The sequence below is a fragment of the Furipterus horrens genome, unplaced genomic scaffold (genome assembly GCF_987537825.1).
Source record: "Furipterus horrens unplaced genomic scaffold, mFurHor1.1.pri manual_scaffold_11, whole genome shotgun sequence".
Taxonomy (NCBI): domain Eukaryota; kingdom Metazoa; phylum Chordata; class Mammalia; order Chiroptera; family Furipteridae; genus Furipterus; species Furipterus horrens.
Window position 1 is genome coordinate 84,477,820 of NW_028327181.1, and position 20,623 is coordinate 84,498,442.

General features: G+C 53.9%; 1 protein-coding gene across 1 annotated transcript in view; it reads right to left on the bottom strand.

Annotated features, from left to right (window-relative positions):
* TBX4 (T-box transcription factor 4) overlaps positions 1 to 13,080 on the bottom strand; it is a 30,262-nt gene extending 17,182 nt beyond the window's left edge. Inside the window, exons 1-3 of the mRNA XM_090290950.1 lie at positions 12,957 to 13,080; positions 7,768 to 7,980; positions 6,840 to 6,934 (exon numbers count right to left, since the gene is read on the bottom strand). Of these exons, the coding sequence (XP_090147076.1) occupies positions 6,840 to 6,934; positions 7,768 to 7,980; positions 12,957 to 13,019 (371 nt within the window). The 5' untranslated portion in view covers positions 13,020 to 13,080. The remainder of the gene's footprint in view (positions 1 to 6,839; positions 6,935 to 7,767; positions 7,981 to 12,956) is intronic.
* Between the last annotated feature and the right edge of the window lie 7,543 nt (positions 13,081 to 20,623).

A 20,623-nucleotide genomic window follows, 5' to 3' on the forward strand; every position in this document is an offset into this window, starting at 1 on the left:
TTGCCTACCTCTGAAATGCGGAGATTACACGTATCTCATAGGATTCAATGGATCCACACACACCCCATCCCTCCTAGGCCATCTCCAATAAGCGTCCCCCAAGAGAGACAGAAAGGGCCTTCAGAACCAAGCCTTCTGAGCTGGGAGAGTGCCCAGCCTGCCCACTGCAGGACAGCCATCTGGTGACCCTCTGCCTCCCACTAAGCTGAGAGAGAGTACAGGGATCCTCAAGGGGAGCTGCCCTAGACACCTCGGACAGATGACTGGAGTGCCCCATTTTGTCAGCAGGGCTACCAGCTTACCTGGACAAGGCAAGGCTTCCAGAAGGGATCAAGACTTCCATAAGCTGGCAGACCCTACAGCAAGCCCCGGTCAGGACCCTGCGGCAGAGCGGTTCGAGCCCGCGCCCCAGCCCAGCCCTGGTCTGTCCCCCTCTCTCTGGCTGGAGGACAGGCAGGCAGCAGCCGGGATGCAGGATGCGGAGGGGTGTGGCCATGTGCGCACACGGTGCCTGTGACTGGGCGCACAAGGTGGGGTGTGCATGTGTGCGCGCGTGTGTGCGCCTGGTGCCTGGAGCCTGGAGGGAGGAGGGCTGCTCTAGCTGCGAGGCTAGGGGCTTATAAACCGTGTGGAAGAATTTGTCTCAGATGTCAATTGAAAGCATTTCAAATGTCCACCCCACCCCCTCTCCAGCAATGGGGGAAGTGAGAGGGCTCAGGAACCCAATCCTGCGTCCTGCTCACCAGCCCCCCTGCCTGGCCTGGGGGCACAGCTGGAGCCCGCACCACCCTCTTTCCTGGCCCAGCCTCTCCCCTGGTGGGCCCAAGGCTGCAGGGAGGGAGGGCAGCAGCTGCCTCACGCCCCCTCCCGGGGGGAGGGCCAAGAATCCTGCCCTTTTTCAGGCCACCATTTTGTAACCGCCACAGACACAGCCACAAAATGGGGCGGCCCTGGCTGTGCCTGGTCCCAGTGCCCTGACCTTGGCCTATTTCTCCCGGAATCACTCCAGGTGGCGGCAGCAGAGGGCGGACATGGCATCGCCCTGGGCCAGTGTCCACAAAGGGGACTGGAGACTATGGCCGGCTGCCGCTTCAGCTTCGTCACCAGCGTCACCAGCGAGGCTGAGGGAGGCGGTCCTGTCGCCCCTTCTCCTGCTCGCCCTCGCTCACCTCGGGGGCTCCCCAGACCCGCTTTCCCGAAGGCCAGCGAAGAGCCTGTGCCTGGCCCGCCCAGGCGCGGGGCTGGTGCTCTGTGGTCTGGCTTCTCCTAGAAACTCACTGTGGACAGATTCCTGATTGATAACAGGCTCGGGAGGTTTTGGGGGAGTCAGGGCAAGGGACGAGGGTGTCTCCTAGCCTTCGGTCTCACCAACTCCCCTTTTCTCTGGGCAGCAGCCCTCAGAAGCAGCGAGGGAGGGGGGCTACCTGGTCTGCATGGGGAGTTCAAAAGTCCTCCCAAGGCTCCTCCCGGAAGGACTCAGCTTGTCAGTTTGGTGACTGCCTCTGGGCTTGGGAGCCCTCACTCTGGGGGGACCCTGGGCACAATCGCTTCCCTCTGGGGGGGCTCCAGAAGGATGCCCTGTGGGGAAAAGGCTGAGTGGGAAGGTGAGACGCAAGTCCCACCCACCCCACAGGCTCCAGGGTTGGCTGGAGCTGGAGTCCAGTGGCTGGTGTGGGGCCATCAGCTGGTGGGCGTGACTCAAGCCCCAGAGGCAATGCTGGGCTGGGAGCTGTGACCTGCAACCTGCTCTGGGCTCACCCTGCATTGTAAAGGTCCTCTCTTCTGAAACAGGCGAGGTGGTGCAGTGAGGTGTGTGTGTCGTTTCTGTGATTTAGGACATAAAATGTCCCTGAAAACCAACACCTGTGGCAGAACTAAACAACTCTGTGGGGGGAGGAGGGCGGGCCAAGAAGGGAGCTAATGACCTTGGGCACCTGTATCCCAGGCAGCCCCGCCACCCATCCTGGGTTGCCCATCTGGGACACCAGGCGGGCACCCCCTCCCTGAGTCCCTCCAGCCATTTCTGCATCCTCTCCCCGGACACCGCCAACCCACCTTCTCTCCCAGCCCTCTCCCCGCGCCCCGCCAGCTCTCTCCCCGTCTTCCATCCTCTCCCTGGGCTCCTCCGCACCCTTTCCACATGTCCCACGATCCTTCTCTCTGTGCCCCTGGCACCCTCTCCGTGTTCTCCTAGTTTTCCGCCCCCACCTTGGGCTCCCAGACCCCCAGACAGACAGGGCGCTCCCCAGCACACGCGGAAACGGCACCGCTGGTGCCGGGAATAAACAAGCCGCCTGCCCTGCCAGCTCAGAGAAGAGATGAAAGCCCGGGGTTCCTTCTCTGATCAAGAAACAGGCTCTGCAAGGGTGCGGGCCAGGAGCCTTTATCTACTTCATACTCGGAAATGGTTTTAGAATGAACTGCTAACATAAGCTTCCTTGGACAGTGCGCGGAGAAACGGTTTTGGGGCATTTTGACTTTGGCAACAAATCCGTAAATGCAAATTGGCTGCTGAACAGGAACACGACGGTTACAGCTGGCCTCAGAGAGACGCCAGTTCAAGGCACCCACCTCCTCACTCCCCACCAATGCTGCAAAGGGGGCAGGGAATAGCGGACCTAAGGGACCACCAGATTCTCCCACCTAGCAGGGTCTCCGAGCCACAAACCCACCGCAGCTCCGACTTCCTGGGAGAGGTTGCACAACGGGGACCCCAGGAACAGCTATGTGTGCTTTCCGTTAAATGTAGGAGCAAAACCAAACGGAAAGGGTGAGAAGCCTAAAGAGAGCTTGTGGGGGCAGGGTGGGGACAAGGGAAGCACAAGAGAGGGATTCTGGGGGCTGGTAATGTTCTTTATCTGGGTGTGTGTTCGCTTTGTGAACGTCTATAGAGCTGTACAATTAAGAATTGTTCACTTTCCTGCAGGAATGTTCCACTTCAATAAAATTGGCATTAAAATTTTTATGTATATATTAATACACATACACATCTACACACGCCCTGGAGCCCAGAGTCTGAAAGGAACAGGCTGCAGGCAAAAGGTTGGAGGTCCACAGAAAACCCTACCCGTCCTTCTATCCCTAGTGTTTGGGGATCTTCAGGAAGCATTCTGGATATGTTGGGAAGGGGCCAGGGCCCAGCAACCAAGGCTGAGTGGGACCAAATCTTCTGTAGCCAAGTGATTTCTAAGAGCAATAACACAGCTACGTAATTTATTTCCACTTTACACACACACACACAGACACACACACACACACACACACACAGAGTTTTCTAACTCACTCAAAGCATTTTTAAGAAATATTTTCCATGAGGTGGGGGGCAGGAGTGAGGGTGTGTGGAATGGATGCTGTTTTGGAAGGTCAGTTGTTTCTCTTAGATTTTTTTAAAAAGACATTTCCTTCTGATAGACTTTTGCTTTCAGAAAATACTTTAAGAAGAGATCAAAGCACTCTCTCCCCAACCCACTTTCCCAGTGTCTTCAACCCTTACTTCTCTTATCACCCACGCCACTGAGCTCTGACGCTCTGTATACAGAGTGAGGGCAATTGGCTTTGAAGCCCCGGATTAAGCCAGGCCAAATCCTTGCCTCAGAATAACAAACAATACAGGTTCAACAGGAGTTCCCATCGGTAGTTCATTTTTCAAACGCAAATTCACTGTCACTAACACAAGCAACATTGAACTCAGCAGGCTATGAAGGCTGATAGTGAAGACTTATCTGGTGGCACAGCCGTGACCTAGGAGCACAGCAGTCAGATGGTTAGGAAATTTTCATTTTGGGGAGGTTTATATTTAAATTTTTGTGGAGCTCACTTTTATCTGTGTTTGGGAGAAAATGCGGTTTCTCACATCTATCAGGCCTGGCAGGGATGTAAGGAGGCAGAGGAAGGGGTCTGCTCTCTGCAGCCAACAGCATAAACCTTCTGGGCGGAGCGGCCTGAGAGGGGCAGAGACAGGCTGCGGAGGGGTCTGGGCACATCTTCTACTGGACATCAGGGGCTCCCGAGCATTCAGAAATTGATGGATCACACGGTGGTTCACATTTTATTCACCAGATCACATTGTTTGAAAATTCAAACTCGCTCCTTTGGCCCTCAGACCTTCCAGGGCTTCAGGCAAGAGGCATGTGACCCTAGGGCTCAAACTGGCTTGAGAGGATTCTGCTCCCTCTTCTCCAGGACCTGCCTGCCCTTCCATCAACCAAACAGAAATTATCCTGCCCTTAACCAGCCAGGGTCTCTAAGGGCAGAGCAACAACCCCCATTCAAAACATTGAATTGGCCCTGAAGTCAGCAATCAAGGAAAGTTCTCAAAGTTGGGGTTTTGTTCTGGGGGTGGAGTATCATCTGCTCGGCTTGTGTAGATCTGGTAAGGGCCAGCGCCTTTTCTTCTCTGGGGATGGGTTCACATCCAGCTCTAACAGTCTAGGAATCTGTGGGCCAAGGGTTAGGAGAAGGTCTAGGCCATTTACTGAGAAGTGGAAGTGTCACAGCCCAAGCTCCAGAGGCTGCTGGTGGGAGGGAGGCAATGAGGGAGGAATGGACACAGGGATGAGCAGTGAAAGTGGTCTCTGAAGTCAGTGGGCAGCTATGCAGAAGGTAGACAGGCCTGGGAGAGCTGTGGGGGAAGGGGGAGGAAGCTAGTGACTTTCTTAATGACTAGACCTGGTGCAAGAAAAAAATTCTGCCAGAGAAATAGAGGACTGTGATGAATCCACAACTGGCCAACATCATCACAACCATTTTTAATTATATCATCATTCTCTGAAACCGATCTCTAAGTCTCTGCTAGGATCAGGCACAAAAGTTTGCCTTAAGTCAGTCACCTCAGGAAGTGCATGTGTTTGTTGGGGGGAGGGAGGAGGACCCAAGCAGATGCAGGAAACCCCACTGAGAAAAATCACAAATGCCTTTTGTTTAAAATGGCAGAGGCCAGGCATACCCAAAGAAGTACATGCTAGCCACTTATTTTCTAGAGACAAGGCTATTTCTGCTGCCTAAAAATGGAAGTTCTGGAGCTTTCTCTGTCTCCTTTCCTTCCACAGCAGTTGCAAGAACTAAATCCCCCCTCTTCGCACCTGTAATCCACTCAGCAATTTACAGTGCGCTGTTGCCAGGACCCCCGGTTTGAGTCTCACAGTAATGCAGAAAGCAAGGATGGCAGGTAGAGCTACAGGCACCATCTCTGTCTTGCCTAACACCACTGAGCCACAGGAAGTTTAGCAACTGGCCCGAGTGCATGAAGCTGGGAAAAGGCAGGGCATGTGATACCTGGCTCCCACTGTCCTCAAGGACCACTCCACGTGGCACCCCACCACCACCACGCAGCCTCCCCTCATGCATCCTCTTCCCCATCCCCCAAATGCAGCAAACTCAGGCCCTGACATCCAGCTGCTCACTCTCCTGATAGAGAACCTGGATGCCCCGGCCACCTCCCTCACTTAGGCATGAGGGCAGCCATGTGCCCAGACCTCCATCTACAGAAAACAAAGGAAACCTCACAAGGCTGGCGGTGAGCAGACGAGGACCACAGTACCCCTGCACTGCAAACCACCATCTTTTTGTTTCTTTTGATTAGCCTAAGCAGTTCAACAGAGTTCTGTAAAAAATAGGGGGGGGGGTGCTGAATGGATGCCAGACGTTTCTCTTAACTATGATTAATATTATTAGCGTTTGTTATATTAATGTTATAGCTAGCATTTATTGTGTGCTTACATGTGCAGGAGGTGTGCTGAGCGCTTTACACACAACTGTATGAAGAAGGACCTATTACTTTACGGCTGGAGATGAGGAGGGGGCAGAGACCCTTGCCTGAGGGTTGCTCAGATGGAAGTGGCTGAGCTGGAACTGAAGCCCCGGCTGTCTGGCTCCAGATCTCTGGCCACTGATGCTTCGCCATCAGAGTCCTCAGAAAACCCAGTGAGGGCCCACAGCCAGGCCAAGGGACAGATTCACACCCAACCTGTCCCCCAAAGATCAAAATCAAGTGTGAGTATATGAAGTGGGTGGAGCGGGTGGGGGAGGGGAGGCGGAGAGCCTTTCTGAACCTGAACTTCGCGGCTTCTCTCCCCGCAGCAGCCTCCCTTCTTCACCTGATAACCTCGCTCCTTGCTGTGCATGGCTGCCCCACCCCAGGCAGCCGCTGCCGACCTCCCCGCCGTGCCCGTCTGCATCTTCCTGCTCTCACCTTCTCCTCCCGCTCCTCTCCCACAGACACCAGCGCATTTTAAAGATGTTTCCACTTTATAAATCATCCCTCTCTGGCAGCCACCTGAGAGCTGCTCCCCAAACAACACACACACGGGGCCCGGCGGTGCCTTCCCCTCGGTGGAGGAGGGGGCTGGCAACAGAAAGCCACACCGGGTGGGCCGAGAGACTTGAGGTTCCTGCTTGACCCCCAAACGTTATGGAAAAAGGAAAACGTGGCCCTGTCCCCTTCCTCCGTTTGTTGAGAGGCATCACCAGGTTCCCAGTCAGTGCCATCCTGAGAAACCCCGAATGAAGGTCCCCAAAAGGAGGAGGGCAGAGCCGCTGCCCAGGGGGCCAGAACTGCCCGAGCGAGACCCCCAGCGCCGCGATCCTTATTTGCATCTATTTACATAGCGCGGCCCCTCTCCTCCTTCCCTCCCGCGCTCCCTGGAGGGGCAGCCTCCTGCGGGGTCCTGAGACCCAGTCTGACGTCCTGGTGGGGGGCTAAGGCCAGAGCAGTGGAGGGAACTCCTGTCGCTCCTCCACCGGCTGGAGACCCAGAGAACCGCTAAGGGAGCCCCCGAGGACCCCCGCTGCTCCCACGCGTCATCCCCGCCCGCCCCCCCAGGAAACGGCCCGGGGCTGACCTGCCCGCCTTGGTGATGATCATCTCCGTGCCCGCCTCGTGGAACTTCTTCCAAAGCTCTTTCTCGTGCAGGCCCACCTTGATGTTCTCGATGGTCTAGGGAAGGGAGGGAGGGTACTTGTGTCGGCCTGGCCCGTGGCTCCAGCGGCTCCAGCCGAGCCCTCCGAAAGGAGAGCACAGGCCCAAGGAGCTATGCAGAAACACTGCCAGCCCCGAGAGCCCACGCCACAAGATTTCGTTTTGAGAAATTATTCCGTACCATTGAGGAAATGTTTAAAACATGTTATCAGCACCCGAAGCCCTCCTTCGGAGCTGCACCTGCGGGCCGGCCGGCAGAGGACACGGCAGGGCCCGTGGCGGGGTGGAGGGCCCGCTTGCACACAGACGTAAACATTCCATGTGCGGTCATGGCCACAGGCTGGCAGCCGACGCACCGACCCGGAGGTGGGGGCCCCTCCTCCGCCAGACGCGCACCCGCAGACCCGCACAGGCCGAAGATGTGCGTGCATGGGCGCGTTCCCGTTCCTTGTCGTCATCACCTTACACCGTGACCCTCCCAGAGAAGTCCCCGGGCCTCCGAGCTCTGCGGCGCCCTGCACCCCTCACACCGGCCCGTCGGGTCCTTCTTTCCCTGCCCGGTCCCAGGCGTTCGCCACCACCCCAGCCTCTCAGGTCGCGGGAACTGAACACTTGGGAACACTGGGCCTGGGCTCCCACCGCTGCAGCGGGGGTCCCCTCCTCCACCTGTCCCAGAAAGGCAGAGAGAGCGAGCCCCTGCTCAGGGGAGCATCAGCAGGCAGACCGTCCAGGACGCAGCCAGGTGCCCCAGGAAACGCGTCCCGCCCGCAGTGGGGCGGACTGACACACACAGGCGGCCCTGCAGACACACTGACGCCGGACCCCTACCCGACGGCGGGGCGCGTACCTACCTGCTCGGTGGCGGCGGTGGCAGTAGCGGCGTCGGCTGCGGGGCCCGGGGGACTGCCGAGCGCGGCTCCGCTGAGACCCGGCGCGGCCAGCACCGGCTCAGGGGCGTTGGCAGCGTTGGCGGCGTTGTTGGCGTTGTTGGCCTCGCCGAGCGCTGGGCCCGGGGCCCGGAAGGCCTCCTCGCTCTCCGACAGGCCCTTGTCCTGCAGCATCTCCTGTGGGCACAGCATACACCAGTCACAGGCCCAGTCCACACTGGCCGAGGACCCCACAGCCCTCTGGAGCTGAGGAGGGGGTGAGGAGGCCGCCCTGGCGCACGTGGACCCCGCCCCCTCCTGAGCTGGGGGAGGGGGGATATGCTGGCCAGGACCCTCGCCCTCCTCCCTCTGGGTTCTGAGCCGGGCAGGATCTGCGTGTGCGGTGCGAGGTCTGCCGCCCAGGGTGTGGGGCTGGGTGATGCGCAGGTCTGGGAGGAAGGACCGCCCTTTCGGCACTGCCCCGGCTGGACCCCCAGTCACTCCCTCCTGCTGGGCTCCAGCAGAGCCTGAGGCCTGGGTCTTTTTCGGCTGCTCCCTAATAACTGGAGTCCAGGCTCACTCTTGGGCCAGAGCAGATAGGACGGGAGAGCCAGACCTGGAGGGCAGGACCCAGGCTCCTGGGGCTCCACACCTGCAGCGAAGGCCTAGGCCTGGGCAGCCCCCTTGCCCCTGCGCCCCCATCTGCCCTCACCCACTCTTAAGACAGCAGTCAGGTAGAGACTTCCTGAACCAAACGCTTCGCTACTCCTGCCCATCCCCACCCCGCAGACACCGTGTGTCACCCACGCAGCACGCACGTCCTCACACCCAGACACAGCAGCCTCCCACAGCCTCCCAGTCACCCAAGCAGCCGCTCTCCTGAGGCTGGTCTTTGTCAGGCCCTGAACTCAGCCAGGAGCCTCCCCAGCCTTGTCTCCACATTCATACTCACTGGCTCGCTCACACTTTTAGGTCCAAAGGGTTGGGCTCTGAGCACGGGACCCAGACTTTTCCCAGCTAAGGACCAGGACATTTGGGTGGGTCCCCTTCATGGGTGTAGCCTAGTCCTGCCCCAGGACACAGCTATCCTTCCTCATGTGTCTAGGACTATTCACCCACCTGCCCATGTGCCTCCTGGTCCCGGGATATAAGGATGAGAGCCCAGCCTGCAAGGACCTGCCTGTCCTGCCTCCATCATTGGGGGCAACCCTGCATTGTTTCTGCTTCTCCTTTCCACCTCCCTGCTTTTCTCCCTTCTTCTGGATCTGGACAAGTTCTGGGGGGCTTTCTATGTGTTTGGGTGCCTTTCTATATGCATGTCTGTAGCAGAATGTTCACCCTTTCTCCTCCTACCTTCTTCCCTGGATCTCTCCAGGCAATCCAAGGCCCAGGCCCCTCATCCCTCCTGTCCACTGGCCTCCCCATCCCAGGGCCTAGACATCAGTTCCCAGGGCCTCACATAGTAAATAAGCCAAGTGCAACCCAGGAGATAAAAAAGGGGCCTGGGCCAGTGCAGCTAGGAAAAGCCCGTAAAGATAAGGCTGACTAGCCGGCCAGTCCTCAGGACACGGGCAAGGGGGAGCAAGGCTCACCCCGCACGGCCAGCACCAAAACCCGCCTCAGGCCATGTGCGGGTTACAGGCCTTGACTGGGAAACCCAGGAGCCCCCGTGTGAGGGGACACTGCCTGGTGAGGGTAGTTGGGCGCTGTGGCCCAAGACGCTGGATTTGACTATATCTAGTGCCAGTCAGGATGGACGCCCACGATCCGCTGATCCAAGATGCGTCGGCATGCACGGGGCCAGGAGGAGGGGCCACCTGGCTCGATGCTGCCTTGGCCACTAGGTCCTCTGCGGGACACTTGCCACACCCAGAGCCGTGCAGCTGCACCCTCCAGCTCGAGCCCCGGACAAGTACCTCTGCCGCCCAAGTCCACCGTCGCCAACCCGCGGACCAGACTCCGGATGAGGGCTTCGCCGTGCTCTCCTGCCCCTCCTTGAGGTTCACCTCTTTCTTTTTTGTCGGTCAGGGAGCCAAATCCCGACAGCCAGGGACTCCCGCTAATTTCCTCTTCCTCCCGCCCAGGGGGTGCCGAGCGACCGTCCCTGTGGTACCCTCTGCACAGCCGGGTCCGCACCCAGCCCGGTCTGTGGCCGCCCCTCTCCTGGACCCTCTGCAGGCTGCGGGCTGCGGGCTGCGGGCGCTGCCAGCCGGCTCCGTGCCTGTTGCTTTCAGCAGCCTCATTTTCCAAGAAAAGCGTTTTTCATTTCACTCTGGATTACTGGTGATATTGTTCTTGCACTGGGGTGATTGTTATATTTTAATTATCTCTATTATCGGAGTAGTAGTCTGTTCAGTTCAATCACATTAAGAATATTTATCCTATCACATAAATTATTGGAACTTTTTAGTTTTAATACTGTATGATTAAAGTGTTGGTCTGATTTATTAATCCATCGTTATTAAATAGGGCTTCTTGCTTTCCCATCAGAGCTCCTTCATTCTAGGGCCTGGTGTTTCAATAGGTCGTGTTAATCCGGTATATTTAATTTTTATTCTGTACGACTAAAATGTCCCTTCAGTCTCTGTGCTTGGTCACAGTTTCAAAAACTCATTTACCATAACTTGTAATATTATTGTTCTCAATATTCACATTAATTGTCTTCACATCCTTATAATACTTAATATTCCTTGCTATTTCACCATTATTTGTTTTGTTAGGATTGTTCCTAATACTCCATGTATTCTTCATCACATCGTTACAATGTTGTTACTTTGTCATTATTGGTAACACTACAGATCTTAATTTGCTATTTTTGATCACATCATTACTTGTTACTTTGTCATAATTTGTAATATTGCTGTAGTTTTCAATATTCTGATTATTTTTCATCACATCGGTACAATGCTTCTTATTACTCTACCATTATTTATAATGTTGTTGGGGCTACTTATACCTTGGTCATAAATTGTCATATCACTCTAGCAATTCTACTTGCTCTCTTTATTTGTATTACAATTGCTCTTTAGATTTGGGTTAATATCTATTTTTATAATTCAGGGTAGTATCAATAATAAGTTATATAACAGTATTCTGTCAACTTCACTAATATTAGCATTTCCCTTAATAGTATATCTTATCCACAATTTTTCCTATATTTTTATCATTTGTTACACTATAACTATTTCTTATGCTATTGATTTTAATACAATGGTTCTTATCACATTGTTCCTATATTTAAAGTTCTTTGTCTATGATCCTTTTAAATTTGTGGTTACAATTTTCACTTGGTTATGAAAGCGACTATTATTTTATTGTTGTTTTAAAGTCTGAGTATAGTATTAGTTATCCCTCTTAGCCCTGTTATTTTGGTAATTGCTCGCTCATATTCTGATAATTCCTGATCATCGATCATTATTTACATATAATGCTCCTTGCTTTAATTTTGACGAGCCTGTTACATCAAAGGCTCTGAAGTCTAGTGTTGCCTTGACACACATTTCTACATCGATATTTACCGCAAGTAACTGGGCCCTCTTCCTTGGCCTGTCTTATTCTGCAGACGCCAATTTCAAGGCCACTGCGGCTTAACCTTGTTCCTTTGGCGCTGGCTCTGTCGTTTCTCTGTTCTTGGGTTCCTAGTTCCAATTCGTCCGGTCACTAGGAGAGGAGGGCTCACGCCCCAGCCGCTGGGAATCCGGCCGAGGCAGCACCAAGATCTGAGGCACTTCTCGCAGCCCTCCTGTCGCCTTGACCGTTCAGAGGTTCCTACCCTGGTCTCGGTCTCGGCACTCGCTTTCCAGCTTATCTTCCCCTCCACTCTGCAGGCTAACCCTTAGCTCAGGTTGGCCCCCGGCCGCACGCCTGGCTCACCCCCATCCCCGCCAGAGCCCACACTCACCCTAACTGCACTGCCGCATGCGGAGGCGCCTGCGGCCGAGTCCACTGCAGGCTCGGGTCCGAGGAACACCGGACAGCTGGGGCGCCGAATTGGGCTGCTGGGTCAGGATCCCGCTGCCCGCCGCGCCCTCGGGCTGGTCACATCCCGGCTCTGGAGCGGGCCCTTGATCTCCGAGGCTGCACTTTGGGGCCTCAGCTCCCTCCTCCTCCCTCCCTCTCTCCCTCCCTGCGGGGACGCCCCCCCCCCCTCTGACGTCTTCACCGCTGTCAATCAGTCTGCGCCTGCAGCCCCCTGTGGAGGGGGCCTCAAGGGTCCCCAGGCTCCACGGCCCCAGGACCTGGAGCCCGGAGCGGGCCGCCGCTCCCCCACCGCGCAGCCCCGTGCCCTCCCTGCCACCCTCGGTCCTGCCGGCGGGCGGGGGCTGGAAGCCCGCATGGTTTAGATTAGAGGGGCGGGAAGAGCAGGCGAGAGGCCCGGCCGCGCCGCAAGACTCCCACCCGAGGCTCGACATCCAGGACGGCACGCCCCGAGCGCTGGCGCGGCCCGCACACGGATGCTCCACCGCGGGGCCTGCCCGGGCTGGGGCCGCTTCCAGACCGCCGCCCTCCACCGAGCCCTGGCTGTGGGCTCCCAGCCCGCACACACCCCCGGTCCCAGCCCGACTCCCAGGCGCGCACGCAGCTTCTTTCCCAGCCCGCGTCCCTGTCGCAGGCGCCCACGCGCCACCGCCCCGCGCTCCGTCTGCAGACCATGCCCAGCACACATTCTCACACCTACACGCTCCGGCCCGCGCTCGCTCCTGCTATGGGTTCCGAGTAAGGTCGCGACGGCCACCGGCACGGCCTTGTCCTAGCACGGCCCCTCTGCCCACCAGACCGTGCCTGTCGGGGCCCAGCAAGCAGCAGTGGGCGCTGGACCCAGCCGGGCGCGCCTGGGAGCCGGCCGCGGAGGTCACGGGTGAGGGCAGGCCCTGCGCTGCGACCAGGAGGAGGCCCGGAGCTGCGCAGGCAGCAGGGAGGTGCTTCGCCAGCCTCTGAATTTGAGCCGAGGCCCAGGCTCCAAGGTGTCAGGCTTGGCAGAGCCTCTTGGGGAAATTGCGGCGAGGACCAGGACCCTGCCAGCAGCTCCCCGAGATCCCAGAGAGCTGAAGAGGAAGCCCAGTGCCCGCTCCAGTCTAGGAAGCCCGGCTTGAAGCCTGCTGGCCTCTGTGCCTCAGAAAGTGAGGCCCCCTCAGCTGCCTAGACCTCCCTGCACAGCCTCTGTCTCTACTTACCTCTATTTCTGTCTGTCTGTACCTCCCCACGGGACCCTTCAGCTCCACAGCAGACAGACCCATGTGGACCTCACTCGTGCCCACGCCTCACAGCGACACATGCCCAGAATGCTAGGGCAAGGGTAGGCCTGCCCACTTTCCCAACGGCCCCAGAGTCCTCTGTCAACAGGATTCCCAGATTAGCCCCTTGATTCTCAGCATGAGCTGCATCCCTCCCTCTCCTGGTGTCCCTAACCTTTCCAATCAGAATCTGTTCCTTTCCAGATTCTGCCCTCAAAGTCAGATGGAAGGGAACAGGAGGGGGAAATTCCTTCCCTGGATGGATCTGTCCCTTTCTAATGCTAGGAAGTGGAAAGCCAGCATCAGTGCCTCCCCCATCCCCCTGCACTGAGGAGGAAGCAAAACACCAACTCAGAAAAGCCAGGTGCTGCTGTCAGGCCTGTAACCAGCCCCTCAGTGCGCCCACTGCTCAAGAATCCCCACCTCCCCCAGCAGCACCAGGCCCTGCTACCCCATTTTCCCTTCATGACTTGTCTCATGGCGTCCCAAACCAGGAAGGGGAAGTAAGATCTAAGAGGGGTAGAGAAGCTTAATCCTCCCTGCATCCTGCCTCCTCTAGAAGTGAAGGAAGGGAAGGCCCTGGTGTTTCAGTAGACGCCTGGGGAGTCATGTTTCCTGTGTTACTGAGAACTGGATGACACGCCTCAGCTTCTGCTCCCAAGCCCCCTCCCATGTCCTCTCCAACAGCCTGTGGGGAAATCCCTTGTAAATAAACAGTACACAGACTAACCAACCAACTACTGTGTTGGAATGGTGAACAGGGAATCTACAGGTGCCATGGGAAGACTAGAGTTAGGGCCGATTCTGGAAAGAAGTTTGACAGTCATTGAAGGGGGTTCATAACGGAGACCATCTAGTGTAGCTCTTTAAGGAAACTACAGTGGAGACTTTCTGTAAGTGCAAGGCTTTTAGGAGACTTGTGGACTCATAGTCACAGACTTTGAACTCACAGTCCAAATCAGTGTCAACTTGATCATGATGACATGGAGATATCAGACATGGAAGGGACAGGCAAGTTTTAGGTGATGAAAAGGAAAGGGCAGACCAGCCAGCCAGCTAGTAAGAGAGAAAGGGAGGCTATGTACACACATTCTCCCTCACCAGAATGGAATACCTTATTTTATTGATTCTCAGATGCACGTGTTTCACATTTTGATGTCTCTGAAATTGGAACACCTCTCAAAATCAATGGTGTGTCATAGTTTAGTGTTTTTTTCTTCTGAGTAGTACATAAAATAATAGAGTAGCTGACAATTGATGAAGTATAGTATTTGCTGATAAATGGCCTGTGGAGGAAAGAAAAAGATCACTTATTTCTCAAAACTGATTTGAGGTATTCAAGGTACAAAAACTCTTCTCAACTAGGTAAGCAAATAGTTGACCATAACCAAGCATCTATCACACTAGCTTGGGTTGGCTTAGGGGGAAGCCCTCAGATTTGGTGTCAGACTGACCTTGGTTCTGAAACCTGGCTCTGACTCTTGGCTCACCAGCTAGCAGTGTGTGACCTCGGGCAAATCTCTTAACACGTACATAAAATAAGGATAATCATACTTACCTACTAGCTTATTGTGAGGTTTGGCTAAGTTAATGCATGCAAATATCTGGCATGTAGTACATAGTTAATAAAGGTTAGTCCCCATGTTCATGTATCTTAAAATTTTGTTTTATCCCATCTCTGTCCCAAAAAGGCTTAGGTGGTTTATAACCAAAATTAGCTAACAAAAATACAAGTAGAAAGACAAAATAGGATCAAGCAAGAAGGAGAAAGAGTATATGTTGTCACTAAGTGCTGACAAAGTTACTGAGAGCAAAATCTGGCTTATCGACAACAGGGAAAAATGGAAGTTATTTCAGAAATACAAAAACAGTATTTCTTTGGTGAAGGGTTGGGGAACAAACTTTTTCTTGAACCTAAATTTTAAAGTAGTTTTTTGTCTAAATGTTTATACTTATATCTACACAGTATATTATCATTTACAAAGTGGTTTCATAGCTACTATCTCATCTGATGCAGTATTAATTCTACTTTATCGCCATTTTATGGATTCATTTACCCAAAGAAATATTTATCAAGTGCTTACTCTGTGCCAGACACGTAAACAAGAGGAAAGGCCAACTAACTGTTCCATTAGTTAGTCAGCTGATTGGCTAAACAGTTATTAACTGCAAATTCACTAATGAATGACCTGCAAACTTGCTGATTAATCACCTAAATAGTTAATCCCAAGTCCCTGGCTGGTTTGGCTCAGTGGATTGAGCGTCGGCCTGCGAGCTAAGTGTCACTGGTTCGATCTTCCAGTCAGGGCACATCAGAGAAGGAAAACTCTGACTCCAAAAAACCTCCGCTGCCTTGCGGCATACCTCTTCAGGGGAAAGGCTAAGGGAGTAAACCCCGACAGAAAATCCGGAGCCGGAGTCCCTAAGGCAGTTTGACATTGTAGTCAACACCGGCAACTCCTGCGGCGCACCTGAAGCCAAGCTGTATTGACTCCGTCTTTCCCTTGGACCCTTCAGCTGCGAAGAGAGGGGGGGTCTGCTGCATGGGCAACAGCAGACCCTCCATATCACCCTGCCCAGGCTCTGTAGCTTCAGCTTCACTGGAGAGGACACTCCAGTGTCATCGCAAGATGTCGATTCAACACGGGAGGAGACAGATACCGTGTCACTCCCGAGTCGGACTGCGCAGCCATTCTCGGCGGTGCAGATAGACTCTTAAGAAGCTACACCATCGTCTCTCGAGACGGATGGCTGCCGATACGATAGTTAATCCCAAAGGGAGTAGGGCCTACAGGATAAGCTGGAGAATCCCAGTCAGTGCAGAAAGATGGCTCACCCAGAGCCTAGGGTGGTTTTGGTTGAAGATAACTGTTGTACATGAGCTGGCCCCATGGTGTAGTGAAAAGTCATTACAATTTTTTTAAATCTAGGTTTTTGGAGCATAAGATAGATTCTGATGTCAAGCCCCAACTCCAACCCAACTGAGTCAGAATCTCTGAAAGCAAGGCCAAGTTTAAGAACTACTGCCCTATGCCAAACATGGAAATCCCATTCCCTGCTCTTCTGGCCTCCCTTGTAGCTAGGAATGGGCAATGTTGGCCAATGAGGCTGAGGTGGCAGACTGGAGGGGAAGAAGGTTGGGGAATTTTTTGCTTTCTTGATAAAGAAGACATAGTCTTCCCCTGTGGGTGAGATCTTTGGAGTTCTCACCCTCCAGAGATCTTGAGGCAAGAAGGATGAAGGTTGATATACTAAGGATATCAAAGCAAAAGAGCCTGGGCCTTCCTGAGCAGGTGAACCAGAGCCAGGCTGCTTCTTTTAACATGAGACGGGAAAACACTATTTCTTGACATCATTATTAGTCTAGGTCTCTATTAACTTACAGCCAAATATGCCTCTGAGACATAAGTTCCCAGCTCAGTGTAGAGTGGGTGCTTATGTACCCCATAATGAAAGATACTTGTCTGATATCTGTGCATGTGCACATGCCTCCCCATTCAAATCCAGGAAACAAAACCCCTCCACGTTCCCTTCCCAAACATGTCATTCTGTGTGTCCTATGACCTAAGGCAGGGATCTTTTAAGCACCACCCCCAAGAGGAAAAGATGGGTGAGGCAGTGGGAAATTTACCTGTCCCCTGTGGCTTTATTGTTATCCTGTAGCTCCAAATCCTTGTTCTGGGACTCCCCAGCCCATATCCCATTGGGGTTATCAAGCTCAGGACAACTGGGGTGGAGGCAGGAGTTTGAGCTCATTCTGGGCATTGGGAGGACTGAGCAAGGGGAATGGGCAGTAGGTGGCAGCTGCCGTTGCAGGTGCTTCCCCTCGCACTGCAGATGCGGATCTGTTCACCTGACCTCTCACCCTGGCCTCCCAGGCCTGCTCCCACAGAGAGAATTAGGAAACTCCCAGTTAGAAGGAACTGAGCACGGGGCTGGCCTGATCCCTGACCTGGGGCGAGGTTGGCTGGTCTGAGCCTCCTCAGGACTGAGAGCCAGGGAGTGATTCAGCAACTGCACTGGTGGGTCCCTCCTATAACTTTCATTTGAGTCGCTACAGACACAAGAAATGGTCAAATCTGGGGTTTGCATAGTCAGTCAGGGCTAGCAATCCAGACATTTGGTTCTAGAATCCTTGTCTGTAGGTGGAGTCTCTGAAGATTGGGCTTTCTTTCCCATTACATGACATGTTCTTAAACTGCAACTTCTTTCCAGTTCCTCCAGTAAGAGCTGGCTGAAACACACACTTCTTTTACTATCTGACTGAGGATGCTAGAGCCGAGTTAGGTTTAAAAACACTGTAAGTCAATGGAATTATTTAATTACCCAAACCCCATTTTTCCCTCCTTTTTCCCCCTTCCATTTTTCCTCAGCATGGATTATAGAAAACTGGCTTTGAATTTGGATCCTCAAAGATTTTTTTTGAATGAAGGACTGCAAGAAATTAGAATTCAAGCATGAGAGAGTATCACAAAGCCCTTGGAGTTTGAATCTAAAAAAACCTGAATTTAGATCTTCTGCAGGCTGTTCACAGAGGGACCCAAAGCATTGTCAACTTTAAACTTCTGTTTCTTCATCTATAAAATGAACATAATAATAATAATGGCCACCTCATAGGGTAGTAGAAAGGATAAAGTGCTATCACAGATAAAAGTGATTTAAGGGCTCACAATTATAGTTAACATTTATTGAGCACCTACAATGTGCCTGGCAGGATTCTAAGAGTTATACGTACATTCTCTCATTTCAACCTGACCATCCTATCAGATAGATGGGTACTGTCATAATCTCCATTTCACAGATGAAGAAATTGGGTAATTTGTTCAAGGTCCCCCAACCAGAAAATTAAATCAGGATTTGAACCCAATTAGTCTAGACCTTCAGTGCCCATACTTTAAAATATACTGCTCTAGAGTCACTTAACCTAAGCTGGTTTCATATGTTAATCAAGGATAACAGTACCTCCCCTACAGGGTTGTTGTAAGAGTATAAAATACTGCCTGACACATAGTAACACCAGTATCATTATTGTAAATAAGGCTTGTCCAAGGTCTCAGAGAAAGAAAAAAGGTCATTGGACTTATAAGGCTCTGGAGCCCAACATCTGAACTATGGTTATTGTTCATTTTATAAAAAATAAAATACCCACCCAGAGACCAAAGACTTAATCATCTCTTTAGACTCCCAAAAGAGGGACACAGTACATCACATCCTTCTTGCCCCAAGAACATCACGCTCTGTCTCCCAGTGACTTCCGCCAAGCTGGCCACTGGGATCCATGGAGTAGGCTGCTCACTCACCAGGACACGCTGCTGGTGGAATGGAGAGCATTACACACAGACTCTACCACTAGCTTTCCATGTGCAGAGATGGTGCTGATGGCCCTTTCTAGCTGGTAACATGCCCCGACGCACCCGGATACAACAGGATAAGGATAGATGTGCTTTCATCTGGAATAAAAACCTCATTGTTCCTTACCTCCAAGATCCATAAGCTCCCTCTATCTATCCAGTGTTTGGGAAGTGCCTCCTAACATCTAGCTTCAACCCCTCTCGCTGCAGTTGGTCCCTTCTCTGTCTCTAAGAAGTCAGACATGTTGGGGCTCTGTTAACTGCACAGATCTCCAGTAAGAGTTTCCATTCCCTCCCTCAGCCCCCGAAGCTGGGTGGACAGAGCTGGCCAAGGAACCCTGAGCCCAGGCGCTATGCCAACATTGGCACTGAACAGGCCCAGCCCCCAGTCTGAGCGGTCTTGGAAGGCAGGGCCTCCGCTGTGGCTCTCCCGGAATCCAACAGGCCGTAGAAGGGGAAGACAGGAAAGAGTCCCTAGGCCGGACCCTCACGTCCCTGCATTTCTGAAGTGTCTCCTTTGAACACAGTCCTTTATTTATTGGGCTTCATTTAACCTCAGCCATGTCCTCCTGGGATCATTTATTTGGAAACTGCCACTCAGCCTGCTCTGGCATTAACCTCATAATCCTACCGATTTCCTCCAAGCTAGTTGGGGGTTTTCTCGACTTCTTCCTGGGCAGGTAGGGTCTGATTCCCAGTTCTGGTCATTACTGAGGAAGAAGCCCTGGATTGGGAAGGGCCTGCCTGGAGGACTACCTCGGGGTTCCTTGCTCCCACCTTGGCCCTTCCCAGGCTGGGAGAGAGGGATTCGTGGAGCCGCCTTGGTTACTTAAGTGTGAGGCAAGGCATCAGAGTGTCCGCCACCACCGCAGGGAGCTTCCTGAGTGGCTACTCAGGCCATCCTTCAGCTCAAAAGGCCTAGGCTTCACCAATCGCAGCTTGGCTAGGCCTGGAACCCCGCCCCCTCCGCCATCTTGGCTCCTGGGGCAGTATGGGGCCCAATCACTGAGTGGAAAGTGGGGGAGGGTGGAGCCGAGTCTGCAGCTCGTGCCCACGTGGCCGCCTGGCCTGGGCCTTCCTGCCACCTGCGGCCAGAGCCTGGCCCTTGTCAGGCTGCAGCTGCAGCTCCCAGACACCACCCCAGCCAGTCGCCAGGGGATTAGTGTCCGTCTGTTGGTTGGGACAGCCTCAGTGGGGGTTGTCCTGGCCCAGGCGAGGGCCTCCCCTTTGCCCTTCCCCAGGACCACTCCCCCAGAGACCAGCTTGGGCAGCCGAGAGTGTGTTGGGGGGTCCGACAACCTGGGGTGCTTATCTGTCGCAGAGCTGAGGTGTGGGGTGACGGGCGGCCCCCTCCCCACCAAGTCTGAGCCACATGTGCTGGGAAGTTCATTTCCCCTTGTTTTGCAGAACGGGCTCGGGGATTGACCCTAGAGGTGACCCCAGTGTCAGGAGGCATTAATGATCTCCATACGGGCAATAAACAGGCAGAGCGGCTGGCTTGGTGTGGAGGTGCCCTGGAATGGGGCCGCCTTATTAGCCTCACAGTCGCTCATGGGCAGAGGCTTAATTAGCGAGGGCTCCCTCGTCCGTCTCCCCTCCCCCAGGCATCCTCGAGCTCCGTGGGAACATGGTGGGAGACACTGGAGTCCTCTGGCTGGTTCCTTAGCTCCTCGTGGGTGCCCTGTTCGGGCGTCGGCGCAGCCGTTCGTCCACCTCCAACAGGACTCCTGACTTGGTCCTGATCAAGTCTGCCTTTTTAAAAAGCCTCCAGGGGCCAAGTCCACGAATTCTGAGTCAGCTCACCGTTTTAGTCCATGAGCACCCAGGAACCAGAAGGCCTTCCTCAGTTTAACTTAAATCTCTCCTATGTGAGTCCCATTTTCCCAAAGAGCAAAGGGAATATATAGGTGGTTAGCTGTAGTGCTGGGGGGGGGGGGGGCGGCGGTGGGTGGTTGCAAAGAGCCTTTAGCAACTGCCCAGACTATTAAAAGCACACTCTGATTTATCACATCTCTCTCTCCAAGTCCATTTCCATCGGGGCGGTTACGTGTTCCAGGCATGGGCTTCAGTTTCCTTATCGGTATAATTCATTTCAGATTCGCCCAATACTCCGTGCCAGCACAGTGCTGAGTGTCAGGGCAGAGGACCTGGGGACAACTCAGGCCCTACTTCAGGGAGCCTCCAGCCTAGCGGGGGAGACAGACTGGGAAACAAATGCAATAATAAAACCTGCTCCGAGTTATAGTCTCAGTCCAC